Source organism: Camelus bactrianus, chromosome X (assembly GCF_048773025.1).
Source record: "Camelus bactrianus isolate YW-2024 breed Bactrian camel chromosome X, ASM4877302v1, whole genome shotgun sequence".
Taxonomy (NCBI): Eukaryota; Metazoa; Chordata; class Mammalia; order Artiodactyla; family Camelidae; genus Camelus; species Camelus bactrianus.
The window spans coordinates 88,345,143-88,359,597 of NC_133575.1; the positions used below are offsets into that span (position 1 = coordinate 88,345,143).

At 43.7% G+C, this 14,455-nt stretch overlaps 1 protein-coding gene across 4 annotated transcripts in view; it reads right to left on the minus strand.

Annotated features, from left to right (window-relative positions):
* LHFPL1 (LHFPL tetraspan subfamily member 1) overlaps positions 1-14,455 on the minus strand; it is a 165,462-nt gene that overhangs the window by 103,117 nt on the left and 47,890 nt on the right. The window contains exons 1-2 of one of the 4 annotated variants that reach the window (XR_836224.3): positions 4,091-4,391; positions 1,731-1,810 (exon numbers count right to left, since the gene is read on the minus strand). Coding sequence is in view for 2 of the 4 variants with exons in the window: in XM_045504899.2 (XP_045360855.1) it covers positions 12,860-13,041 (182 nt within the window). In the remaining 2 variants the exon portion in view is untranslated. Of the gene's footprint in view, positions 1-1,730; positions 1,811-4,090; positions 4,392-12,142; positions 13,042-14,455 lie in introns of those variants that run through there. The other 3 variants (XR_006719251.2, XM_045504899.2, XM_010967781.3) reach the window with 3 other exon arrangements.

Genomic DNA, 14,455 nt, shown 5'->3' on the forward strand with positions numbered 1-14,455 from the left:
TTGACCATGATAATAAGTGCCTTAGAGCAACCCTCATACAGCACTGAGGACCAGGGCTGGAGGACAAGCTTCCTTCATATGTATGTCAGTCAGCTCAAGCTACCGAAAGAAAATGCCACAGATTGGGTGGCTTAAACAATAGAAATTAATTTTCTCTCAGTTATGGAGGCCAGAAGTTCGAGATCAAAGTGTCAGCAGAACTGATTTCTCCTGAGGTCCCTCTCCTTAGCTTGCAGATGGCCACCTTCTTGCTCTGCACATGCCTCCTGGTGTCTATTCCTCTTTTTATAAAGACACTAGTCCTGTTGGATTAGGGCCCCACCCCTAGGACTTCATTTATCCTTAATTATGTAAAGGCCCTATCTCCAAATACAGTCACAGTAGGAGTTAGGGCTTCAACATATGAATTCAATCTATAACGTGAAAATTCTGTGACAACTGGGTACAAAGAGTGTTCATCCCTACCTCGCCTTGTATCCATGCAACTACATTTCAATCTTCCTTCCCAACCCCATGCCACAGAGAACCTTCCTCCACACCTCTATAACCATCACTGCTGCTCCCGCAAGTCACATCCCTCCTCTCTCCTCCAGCCCCACAGCATCCTGTCCCCTCAGTTCTGCCTGGTCCTGGGGATGTCTATGTCTTCTCCATGTGTTGTTTATATGTGGGTTCTGTGCCCCCCCAGAAACCCTATTAGCTCCTTAAGGGCATAGCTCAAATCTTGTTTCTTTTGGAGCCCAAGAACAGGTAGCAAATGTCTGGGCACACAGGGGGAGCATATACTGAAACCGCTTTATACCCTGTTTAATGACATGACACGAAATGACAGTAAATGTCCCAGCACTCCAGAAATGTTGACTGAGTGACTGCCGAGGGACAGGAACAGGGTCACCTCATCCTCCTTTCTGCTCCCTTTTTTAGTCTTTTCCAAACACCATGGAAAAGGTCTTGCTCTCTGCTTCTGTTAGACTGTTCTATTTTCTACCCTTACACTCTAGGCAGTGAGAAACTCAAATAAGAATAAAGGGCATTTATCCCACTCTGAGAAGCTGAGTTTTTTTTTTCTTCTGCTGTTGCTCTGGGGCTCTCACTCTCCCAACCAAACAGCTCAATAGGGAAAAAAATAAAATTAGGAAAAGGGGCAGGGGAAGGGAAAGAAAGAGGAGGAAAAGAAAGAAATGGAGGTGGGAGGGGACACCAAGCCAACATGACAGCATCATTCTGCCCTGCTGACTGAGAACAGGAAGGGAGCTACACTTTGCAAAGCACCTGTAAATACAGCCTTTGTCTGGACAAAGACCCTAATGAGAATTGAAAGAGGAATGAGCCCTTTTCCATTCTCATGATCGGGTTAAAAGTGTAACTTTATCATCCGGCTCCTCATCAGCCCAAGAATGAGGGCAGCGAGTGCCTAATGGTTTATTTTTAATCTCTGATATCATCTCCCAGATCCCAGAGGGAGCCCAGCCTGGCTTATTTAAGACCACACAATGTTGCTATTAAACTCATGTGTGTATGCCTAAGGGATCCCTCCTATCTGTTGTAGGAGAAGAGAGAACTTAAGATGAGCACCCTGGCTCTCTGGCCCTCAACTTCCAGCCAGCTGTTTAAGAGTAGTGAGCCAGAGAAACAGCTCAATTACACTCCAAGTCAGGTGAGCACACTGAGCAACTGCACCTGGCCCAGGGAGCTTATTTGTCACCAGTTAACAGTTCAGGAATACTTACTGGACACAGGACTTTGCATCAGGGACAGTGGGCCTTTTCCACAGAGATGACATGATCCGTTCCTTCAGGAGTCCGTGATCCTGGGACAAAATTAATTCAGAAATATATTAGTTTTTATTGCTACCTAACAAATGACCATTCACTTTGTGGCTCAAAATACCCATTTATCAGTTCATAGGTCTTTAGGTTAGAAGTGCAGCATGGTGGTCAGGGTGGAGAGTATAGCTCAGTGATAGAGCACATGCTTAGCATGCACGATGTCCTGGGTTCAGTCCCCAGTGCCTCCATTAGAATAAACCTAATTACCTCTCCCTTAAAATTAAAAAAAAAAAGTGAAGCATGGTGGGACTGGAATCTCCACTCAGGGTCTTACAAGTTGTCAGCTGAGCTGCATTCTTATCTGGAAGCCCAGGGCTCTCTTCCAAGCTTGTGTGCTTGTAGCAGAATCCAGTTCCTTGCAGTTATAGGACTGAGGTCCCTATCTCTGTGCTGTCAGCGATGCGGCCACCCTCTGCTCCCAGAGGCATCTTGCATGTTTTCTTATGTGGCCCCCTCCATACTGAAACCAGCAACAGCATTTTACATCCTTCTCATGCTTCAAATAACTGTAACGTCCCCTTCTGCCACCAGGTGGAAAAAGTTTTCTGCTTTCACGGGCTCACTGAATAGATTAGGCCCGCTGGGATAATTCCCCTATCTAAAAGTCACCTGTGCCATGTAGCACACTCCAGTCAAAGGAGTGCTATCTCATCATACTGGGGAGTTCAAACTGGATGCGTTTTTAGAATTCTTCCTACCACAAGTAATACAAGGACACTTGTGTATGTGTGTGCCTCCACATACACTCTTTCCCCCTCCCTCTTCACCTTTCACAGGTTTGCAGACCTGTGAGTCCTTAAATCAGTACCCTTCCAGGATCTAGCAATAGTCAGAATTTTCCCCAGCCTCTCCTTTCTGTCATGATTCTAGAAATACAGCAGATCCTACTGTTCCCATCATTTCAGATACTACTGTAGTCCTTGAGTTTAAACCATGAAAGAGTGAATTTACAGCAGTTATTAGAACACTACCTTGAGAACAAATTCTCCCTCATGGTTGGCCAGAAGAATAGAAACTGGTGTGTGTGTGTTGGTGGTGGTGGTGATTTTACAAAAGTGCTCAAAGGTGTGTTGCAGTGGGTGGTGGCCATCTTCATTTCATAAAGAAGCTCATTTCATAAGCTCCCTGGAACCCCAAATCTCTTTGAGTTGCTGATTTTGAAAGCACTTCCGTTATCTAAATGCTCATGATCTTTCTATCATTTTGAAATAAAATGAGTTTCTGGCTATTGTCACATTTGATCATCTAAAATACAAATTCCAAGAGAAAATTATGCCCAAGTGAAGACATGAAGGCAGGATATGTTAAAGTAATGGTGCAAATGGGAATCAGGTTGGATAGAGGGCTATACCGCCCGTGCACTGCTGTGACTTACAGAAGAAAAGAAATATGCATTATTCTTCAGAACCCAATAGAGGTGGAAAAGAAATATGATTATGTTTGAATGGTAGTATGCCAACCATGCAAATGATAAGAAGTCCTTGAAATTTCACGTGTATGAGGATTCTTGCCTTTTTCTTTCTAAAAGCAACCAAGGAAAGATAAATTACTGAGGACGGCCCTCATATTATACCTTCACCCTATATTTGAGTTATGCTTTACACGTTTCACATGTATATACGCCATGGCTATTTACATGGATTCTTTTGAGCTTTCCGACTAACTACCCTGTAAGAATGGCTATGCAAAAAAAAGAAAAGAAAAACCTCTTGCTTAAAATTTGCTAATTGAAAACCACCTTAGTCTGGCAAGAGATTAGAGCAAGTAAGGAAAGACAATTTTGTTGTTAATGAGTTAAGTTAACATTCTACATTACTGCTGGCTCAAGCTTAAAAGTATGGTGTGGAGATGTGCTTGTCCTGGCTGAGAGAGCAGAACTGTGAAAGAGCGTAGAGATCTGTGGGGAAGGATAGTGTCAGAGAGAGGAGGAGAAAGTTTGCATAACAATGAGAAAGGTCCTTTTTCCTAGGTTGCATTCCAAAGACCTTAGAGTTTGATTCAGGATCCTGGAATGCTACTGAGTCAGAATTTTGTATAAATAATAAGGGCATGTCTGACCTAGAAAAGAGAGATGAACTGTATGAAGTTCAGGCCAAACGGGTTTTGCATTTTGGGGGCTGGCGGCAAGGAAGCTGAGACAGAGATATGGTTATTAGACTAAGGGAAATAGAAACTTCACTCTTAAAGGGTACACACAAAATCACATGCTCTGGAACCTAGGGCAGAAGCAGTAAGTGGATAGGAGCCTGGTTCAGACCTACCTTCTGATCTTGGAGAGCCTCTGGGAGAGGCAGGAGGCAACTGCAGCAATCCCAGAGCAGGCACTGGCGGCAGCCATTTTGGGAGCTCTTTCTACCACGTGGACCCTGGTGCTCCTCCCTCTAGTTTATTAGCCCCAGGACTCAGCCCTGCCGTGGCCCAGCAGCCTGTAGGCGCTAGTGCTGGAGCACGTGAGGCCAATCAACTAACTAGGCAAGAACACAGCCCAGCTCATCAGCAGACAAAGTGCCTTAAGACCCACTAAGCCTCCAGTCCCGTTCACCAGGGGACCTAGGACCTAGCTCCACCCACCAGTGGGCAGGCACCAGTCCCAGAATCCCTTGGGCGCCAGCCCTGCCCTCCAGGAAACCTGCTCTAGCTTCTGTAGCAGCCTCACCCACCAGGGGGCAGACTCCAGACCAGCAAAACCGTAATCCCATAGCCTGCAGACTCAGCCTGCCCACCAATAGGCCAAACCCTGTCCTAACACCAGCTGAGCCTCAGTCCTACCTACTAGCAGACCAACACAAGCTTCGGGACACCCCAAACCCCTGTACCCAACTGTGTCAGGAACCCCTGCCCCCACCGGTGATCTGACACCTGCTCTGGGAACCCTGGGCCCTGCAACTAGACTCCAGGACCTGGCTCTGATTGCCATTAGGCCGGCAGTAACCTCAGGACCTGGCTTCACCCACCACTGGGCGGGCAGCAGCCCCGGAGTCTTCTGGACCCTGACTCCACCCATCAGTGAGCCGGCACTAGACCCAGGGCCCGCTGGGGTTCTACAGTCAGCCACCTGTGACCCAGCCCCACCAACCAACATCCAGCAGCCTCTGTCCACCCAAGGCAGGGGCTGGCAACCAACTGGACTGGGGGCCAACCAAGCCTATCAGACTGCCGGCGTAGTCAGCCAGCCACAACAGGACCACGGCAGCCGTCATAGGGGAAACCCCTAGAGCATATAGGGTGACAAGAGGGGACTGCACTGCTTGGATGCGTAGGACGTCTTAAACAAAAGGAACTGCACATTTTAAATGACCAAGAATGAATCTAATTTCCAGAAGCAAAAAATGTGGAATAAGAAAATTATGATATTAAAGACATTCTGAGGGCTTGAGGAAGGGACGGAAGGAGACCAAAGCACCGAAGGTCTGACCACTATAGCTGAGACTCTTCACATCATGATCTATATGTTACCTTTCTCTGCCAGACTCCCTTGCTAGGTTGTCGATATTACACTTGTTAACCGCTATAGCTTTCCATTAAGTGCTGATACCTGAATACAAATATGAAAATCAGTAAGTAAAGTTAACACTAAAAAATGGAGGATATTTATTGGGACTGTGTGAAATTTACAGATTGATTTAGAGAGAACTGACACACTGAGATATCCAGTCTTTCTAGCCATGAAACCGATCTTTCCTTTTAGTCTTTCCCCATGCCCTTCAATAATGTTTTGTAACTTTTCTGCATCTTTTGTTAGACTTGGTCTTAGGTACCTTATAGTTTTAGTTGTTATTGTACACTGAAATATTTCCCATTTTTTCTGACTTAAATTAGAATGTTTCTAAAATTCATTATTTAGTATGATGTTAGATGAAGGCTTGATAGATATCCATTATCAGGTTAGAATATCCCCTTTTAGTCCCATATTGCTAAGACTTTTTGAATCATTAATGTCTTAGGATGATTGTAGTAGAGATAAGAGAAGTAGGAAGATAAGGAATATATTTTGTAGGTAGAAGTGATAGAATTTGCACATGGGATTGGAGGTAGGCACCAAGGGAAAGAAAGAAATCAGAGATTATTTCCAAATTTTGGGTGGGAGCAACTTTTTGGAGAAGGGGGAAAGAAAACTATAATTTTCTTTTGCACGGGTTAAATTTGAGCAATCTGACCATGTTTAAATCGGAGTGTCATCAGCACAGAGATGAGATCACCTGGGGGAGTAACTTAAGCAATGTACCTTAGAGCATTTTAACATTAAGAGGCAGAACAGAGGCAGAAGAGCCAGAAAAAAATGAGAAGAGCCACCCTAGGAGGTAGGGGGCAAACCAGGTAAATATGGTGCCATCTACTTACTAAGATAGAGAAAATTTACAAGGAGCATATTTAAGGAGAAAGGTTTGAATCTTGGTTGTGGATATGTACAATATGTCAAGTTTATTGGACATCCAAGTAGAGTTGTGGAGTATGTAGTTGAACTTATGAGCCTGGAGTTCATAGGAGAAATTTGGCTTAGAGATGTTAACTTGGGAGTCATCAATAATTAAGTCAGTTGTTCTCAATTATAGCTACATATTAAAACCACACAATGACACAAAATTTATGTATGTCTAGGCCCTACCCTAGACCAATTAATTAGAACCTCTGAAAGTAGGCCTAGGCATAAGCTGAATTTTAACTCTCCGGCTGATTCTAATTTCCAATCAGGACTGAGAACCACTTGCATAGATCAGTGCTTCTCAAACTTTAATGCATATGAATCACCTGAGGATCTTGTTAAAATGCAGATTATGATTCAGTAGGTCTGGGGTGGGGCCCGAGAGTCTAAATCTCTAATGCTTTTAGACTATAGCTCATACTTTGAGTAGAAAGAGTATAGATAAAATTTAAAGCCATTAGATTGGATGAACTCATCAAGGGAGTGGGTGTAGACAAAGTGTGCAAGAACAGTTATTGTTTTTCTTTGTCAACAGTTGGGAGCAGGTGGATTATTTAATTTAACCAGGATTAAGATTTTGTTGGACAAATATGTTATAGTGTGAGTCGGGGGCAAAAGAGTGGAATATTTATTCAAGAGGTGATTACATTGATGAACTATGGACTCTAGACTGGGTAAGTAGGATGGGATCAAAGAGTTGATAAAGAGGGAATATTAAAAACATGAGCTGAAAGAATAAGAAATGTTGGTCAGGAATGGGAGGCTTCAAATCTGGATTTTCGTGATGGTGAATTTATTGCCAATGTCAATAGTGGGAGTGGCAGAGGTTGGGTGGAAGAAAAATATCATTGGAGGTAAGGAAGTCAAAGACTATAGAGGCCAAGAAGTTGGCAAAGAGGTTCACGTGGATGTTGAAGTTTCCAAAAGGATGATAGCAACAGGGATGGAAAAAAAGAAAGTGAGCCAGGTGCTGAAGTCATCAATGAATGAGCAATGCTTACGAGGTCAGCAGATGGCATCAATAATGGCGATGGGGCACTATGGTCTAGTGGCCCCCAGAGATTCTGACTCAGTTGGACTGGGGTGGGACATAGGCATCAACCTTTTTTAAAAGCCCCTCAGAGCATTCTAATGTGAACCAGAATTAAAAATTACTGTGTTAGAGTTATCAGTGCAAACTGAAAGGTGTGGGGCCACTGGATAGTAAATGCCTTCTGAAGCTCTGGGGAGTGTGGAGACCAACAGCAGATAGGAGATACTGTCTTAGAAAGTTTTGTGAACTCAGAGAAGTTAAGTAACTTGCCCAAAGACACACAGCTCAGAAATGTTTGGGCTGGGATTCAAACCTTGATCTGTCTGTCTGACTCTAAAGCCTGGACTGTCTTCACTTTACCATGTTGTTTAGAAGAGGGCAGTATTTTAGCTCAGAAGATACAAAGAGATATCTCAGAAAGAATTGCAAAATTCCCCAAATGAGATTCTAATAGGCCACAGTGAGAGGAAGCAATGTGCCTCTGGAATGATTCCAATATTTACCTGTCTAGCCCTCTTTCTTCCTCCTTGATCTTTCTACCAGCTTTGTTTCCTTTCTGTAGTTGCCACCACGTCTTTAGGAAGTAGAGACACTACATGAAAGGGAGCGAACATCGTGGGCTGCCCCGTGGATGCCAGCTGGCCTCGATGCCCCCTCCTCTGAGTTCTGTTATCTGGGGCCTCCTTCCTGGATAAAGAGGGAGGGAGAAGGAGACAGTGCTGAAGTCAAAACCAAGCATTTTGTCTCTCCCCAGTTCTGCCTCCTGATATATCAGCAGCTCTGTATAATGAAAATCTAAATCATTTGTGTGCACACATAGCAACTGTTTATTTGCTGTTAGTGTGGAAGACTCAGCGGGGGTTTGTCACGCTTAGAGAAGAGATCAACACTGGGGGAGCCTAACCTCGTAAGTAAGACAAAATGAAAATTGAAGCTGAAAATGCATCTCTCTATATCTGAAAGAGAGGCCAGTAATAAATACCCTTCAACTTCAGCCCCTCTCCAGCTCAGAAAATGCTATTAAACCGAGGACACAAGGCAGAGATGATGCCTTGTAAGGGTCCTGCCTCCCGTCTGCTAAGAAAGCTTTCCTTGGCCTGGTTGGAGATTGATCATGAGTTCTAGAAATAGCACGCCTTTCCCCTCAAGCTACCGAGTGTGTTGCCTTTCATCGTTTACAAAATGCATTCACTATTAGTGTTTTTGAAACTTCCATTTTTTTTCCACCCTGACAGGCTGCCTTGGGACCAAATACAATCCTGAAGCTTCTCCATATTAGTATTTCCACCAAAAGTGAATGTCCAACTGAAGAAGAGATCTTTATCATACTCTGAAGGGGCCAGACCCTCCCTCGTAGTGCAACTTGTTGGCCAGTTTATAAAGCTCGTGCTTTCCAGAAGTTTCCTCACCCTCTCATCCTCTCAGGACTTCCCCTCATCCAGCCCAAACCTCGTATTACCACTTACTCTTGCAGAGACCAGAACTCCCTTTCCCAGAAGCCAGAGCCTGCCCATCTTGGATTAGGGCACGTGCTCTTGCAAGATGAGAACCCACTGCTTAGAAGTCACCAGCATCTGTAAATCAATGGACACAGCTACTCCTCCGGGAGTGGGGGTAATGAGGGGTGACATTAGGGAGAGGGCATCACTCAAGAGAGAGCTGAGTGACTTAACACTTGTAGTATACCAAGGGTCATCCAAGATAGAGAAATTGTAACCCTGCAGACACAGAGGCATGCCATTTGGGTGGTTGCTGGCCATCTGGCATTCTTTACTGAAGGAATGTCTTGCTAAATGAACTCTTAAGAAATACTCAGTTGGTTTTGAGCTAGCCCAGGTGAATAGCCTCACGCCTCTCACCCCTCTACACACAAGATCTAAGTGGTTCCAAGAGTCAGAAAGGACCTGTGGTTTGGGACTCAATCTGTGTGCACAGGCAGGGAGCACACCAGCCTGCTAGGCCCGGAATAAACCACCATCCCTGAGAGCCTCACTTCGCTCCTCAGCCTTCCCCCTGACCCACGGGCTCTCTTTCCTCTCTGCTTAACAGCAGCCAGAGGAGGCAGGCTTAGCATCCAAAAGGCTGCTTTAGGCCACAGGAAAAAAAAAACCAGGCTAGTCAGACATCTATGCAAAAACAAGGCTTGGCAGGAAAGAAACCAGACACAGGTAGGGAAGACTTTAAATTCAAATTGAACAAGGGGCTGGATCCCTCTTTGAATATAAGCCCCTGCAGGCCTGGTTTCTTCACAGGAAAAACATTCCTTTTCAATCCTGTCCTCTTTCCCTGGAAAAAGAGAGGAAACATTCCAACTAATACCTTATACAAGGTGACAGGCATTTAAAATGGTTCTTTGGAATTAACCCCTTCCTGCTCAGTCTCCTCTCTAGGGTGTAACTACTTCACAGTGTGTTCAGGTATTTTGGCCACAGAGAGCAGCAAAGCATTGACTTCCTGGGAAGCAACACGTTAGGGGATGGTAGCATCAGGAGCTAAGAACATTCACTGAGCTGTGATTTTCCATTTGCTGCTCACACCCCCAAGGTCCGCCTTCTGCCCTTCTCTGCCATGCTCTGTGACAAAGGAGGCTGACCTCAAAGGACTGCAGCAACAGGCTGTTTGTTTTTTTGCCAGCTGGCATCTGGCGGGGCCTGGCTAATGGTGGGCACTGGTGGGAGATCAGAGAGTGGGAAGAGAGTGAGATACAGATTTTGTGCCCCTGTCTCCCTCCCAGCGGCGTTGCTTTTAGGCAGAACCCGCACTGTGCTACCTAAAGGCACAGCTCCTATCAGGCAGCCCCTCTCGCACTGCTATAGTTCTTGCTGGGTTCCAATAATACGGTTTCTTCCCCTTGCCTCTTGGGTCTTTGGGGGTGATAACAGCTCTATATGCCCCACCATCACTGTGGATACCTGCACTGCCGTAAATAGGCCCTTCATTAAGCTCATCTAGCTACACTGCTTGAGTATGCCATCTGTTTCCTGCCAATAGCCTCACTTAAACACATCACTTTCACAAATTCCATCCTGCAGAATTCCAGAAGGGTCCCTAGCCTGAGAAGAAAGATCACCTGATCCGACTGCCTTTTCTAAAGAGACTGATCTGTGTTTTCCTAAGTGCTTGACCTATTCTCCATACACTGAGCTCTCCTAAATTCAAGTTGCATTATTGTGTCTACACAATAGAAATGAGGTTCGAGCCAGTTCCATTTCTGTTTTACCTGTTCTTAGGGATGCTGCATACCTAATTACATTGCTTCCCTCCCACTGAGATATGTTCTGTTTGCTTTACCTTAAACACTTTAATCCAGTTCCGTGGGGAAGACAATACTTGACATGAATTTGATCATCAGTTCCTTCCTATCTGTTATTTCTATGAGTCCTCATCTTGGTGATAGGCCACATCCCAGAGTGGTCATACCAAGATTTTAGCTTGTCCTCACCTACACATAGCCATGAGACATCAAGCACTCTGGGAACTATATCCTAGATAGCTTTCTTTAAATTTTCATATGCTCTATTTAAACCAATATATCCCAAATATTATCGTTTCAACATTTACTCAGTATAAAATTATTGAGAAGATATTTTAATTCTGGTATGTAACAAAATATTCTAAATATCTTCCTTCAAATTCGTCCACCTGCTCCAGCCCCACATCACTTTAGTTTAGGACTTGGTCTTCCTACACCTAGATTATTGAAGTATCTCTAGTCTCTCCCTATTCTCTTTCATTCTCTTCACATTAGTCAAACTAATCTTTAAAAAAACACTAATACGTTTATATCACTTCTCTTTCAATGGCCCTCCTTTAGGATAAAATCCAAACTCCTTATCCTGGTGTAGAAGGTCCCATTAGTATTTCCCTTTTCAGCTTCAGCTTTTGCCACCTCCCTTTTGACACCTCTATTCATCATTCTTGTGATGGCACCATGTTTTTTTCATGTCTCCACGCCCTGCCTGCTTTCCATGCTTTCTTGTCTAGTACACTCTTAGCCTTTGGTGACTAACTCCACCTATTCATCTCTCAGACTCATCTTAGGAATCATTTCTAGAAATCTTTCCCATGAACTCCTTCACCCACTCACCCCACTTTGTTTAATAGCCCCTCTATGTGATCCTTTAGCCACCCTCCCCTTCAGTTAGTAGCACTTAACACACTGTTTGGCAATTATTTATCTACATTTATTGACAGACATGTAGATAAATATCTATGCCTTTTAGGGTGAGAAATCGTATTTTTATCTTTTTTCCCCAGCATTTAGATCAGAATGTAGTGTATCATAGGATACTCAAAAAGTGTGTCCTGAATGAGTGACTAAATGAATGAATGACCTCATGAATGAAATATATGCTTGAATTCACTCACCTACATCAGGCTGATGAAAGGATCCTGACCCCTCCTAGGATGGCATATAATGAGACACATTTTTGCCATTTCTCTCCTTCCAGGTAGGGCTATACCGGGTTGTACTCAAACCACTCCGGAGTGATTAAGAATAGAAACAGATGAGCTGGCCTTTTGAGTCACAGGCCTTCCCTAGTCCCTAAAGCTATAGTTATGGAACAACAGAGCTAGCCTGAATTAATTAAGGAGGTTAGGGGAGATAAATTCTGTCCCTGAGAGACACCAAATTCTTCTACACCATCCGTCAGCCTTGAGCACAGATGGAATGGAGGCCAGGCCTAAAAATACATCAGCCCTAGGTGACATCAGGGCTGTGTTCTTTTATATCTAACTCACCCCAGATGGAAGGGAAAGCACTTGATAAGTAGTCTTTGAAACCGGCAGAGAAACTTCTATCATGCTAGGAATGACTATAGGGGCAAAAGGCCACTGTGAATTTCCTAGTCAATAAAAATGAACTCTAATAGAAATTTCAGTAAGGAGCCAGGAGACACATCCTTGTCATCATCATTTTGAATTTGTTTTTATTGAGTACACAACAAATGCTAGTCTCTGCTCAGAACATTTGATGAACACCATTTCTGTATCTGTAAGGAACTATGGAATATTTGCCACTATTTTGATGCCAGTCACCCAGCCAGAACACCAAATGAATTCTTACAAATATTCTAAAGCATAATGAGGAAGGGGTCTTAGACTGTATGCAAGCATCCTTGATTAGTGTTTTCCCCACTGGGAGTCACCCTCCCCACAAGCTTCCTCACTACCAGAAAGGAAGAGAAGCAGGAAAAAAGAGGAAGAGTCAAGATACAGTCCTGAGAAAGTCACAAAAATTTGGGCAGTGGCACTCCATACATGTTTGGAAATGACAATAAACATCAGGGGAGGGCCAAAGGAATGGAGTGGTAGGAGCCAGCCCTGTCCATTTCCTGGCCCCTCCCTGCACATGTGTTTCTGCCCAGCCTTTCAGCTTTGGGGTAAATGATAGACAGGAACTATAGACCCACTGACTTAAGGGAAAGTGAAAAGGTATGACTGGTGAGTTAAAAAGCATGCGAACAAACTAGGCTACACTACTGGCAAGTGGGTAGCAACTGCCCTAGCCTGAGTACTTCTTTTCAAGGCTCCCTTCCCTCCTCTTCCCCACCCTCTCTAATCTGCCAGAGCTCAAGGTTTGAGGCAGTGGTCAAGCTCCATGGCATAAGAATTGGTGTTCCTCATGATGCTTTCCACCAACATGACAGGCTTGGGGTTTCTTCCAGCAAAGCAAGAGAGCCAGGTGCAGATCAACATGGCTGCAGCTGCTCCGCCACCAGCACAGTAATAGGCCCAGCCAAGCCGACAGGTACCTGTAGAAACGGACAGAGACATGAGGGTCGGGTTGTTTTCTCATATGTTCTCTTTGAGATGTTGGGGTTAAAGTGAGAGTAGGAAACAGTGAATGTGACTGGGCTTACTCTTTTCTCCTTTCCCCCTTTGCTAATGGCTGATGTTAGCTTAGGAAGAGGTTATAAAATTTTATTCTGTTACAGTCAGAACCTGGGGGTGGTGGGGGTGGTGGCAGTGATGGTAATGCTAATGACAATGATGACAAGAACAACTTGATCAAGTGTCAAGAACTATGCTAAGCTCCTTAGACATATATCATTGATCATTAAAGTGACTGTATGAGATAGGTATTTTATTATCTCTGTTTTATACAAGATGAGGCAACCAAGGCACAGGTTAAGTCAACTGTGAAAAATCACACAGATAGAAAGTGGTAGAGTCAGGACATAAGCCCTAACTCATCATAACTCTAAAGCACCACACTTTTAACCATGCTGATATACTACAGTTCATGGACTGTTTACAAAGAACTATATCCTGCATCATCAGGAAATTTGCAGGCAAAATCAAATCTCTTGCTCCTTACTACATGTCTCTATCTTAACATAACCTTTCAATATCCAGGGAGGAAATATGCATTGGAATCAAGGCCAAGCTTCTAAGGGGGCAGTTTCAGTTTGAGAGATAATGGGAAAGGTCACCTGCTCGAAATCACCCACCCCACTTCCTATCATTCATTCTACCATAGGTAGATTCTTTCCTTTGAAGCATTTGTGTTTTTTTCAGAGATCTGTCAGAAAACGTCAATGCCCAAAGAAAGAAAGAGGGCTACTATATTACAATGGATCAAAGTACCAACTAACTGCTAAAGTCAAGTGCTTAAGCATTATAGGAGTCCAGAAATTGGAGTGGAAGCCCAAGGATACAAAATTGCAGAGAAATCCTGAGAAAAAATGGTAGGTAGAGACTTTCACCTACCTCACAGTATTGTAGAAAGCGCATCCTCTCTATAGTCAGTCAGGTGGGGATGTTAAGACTGATCTTCATGACAATTTACTTTTTTATTGAAGTATAGTTGATTTATAATATTATATTAGTTTCAGGTATACAGCATAGTGATTCAGTACTTTTATCACTCCAGATTATACCCCATTAAAAGTTATTATAAGATAATGGCTATAATTTCCTGTGCTATACAATATATCCTTGTTGCTTACCTCCTTTATATATAGTAGTATGTATCTATCTCTTAATCCCATACCACTATCTTGTCCCTCCCCACTGGTAATGGTGAGTTTGTATTCTATATCTGTGAGTCTGTTTCTGTTTTGCCAAATATCTACATTTGTTTTATTTTTTAGATTCCACATGTAAGTGATATTATGTACAGTATTTGTCTTTCTCTGTCTGACTTATCTCACCAAGAATAATATT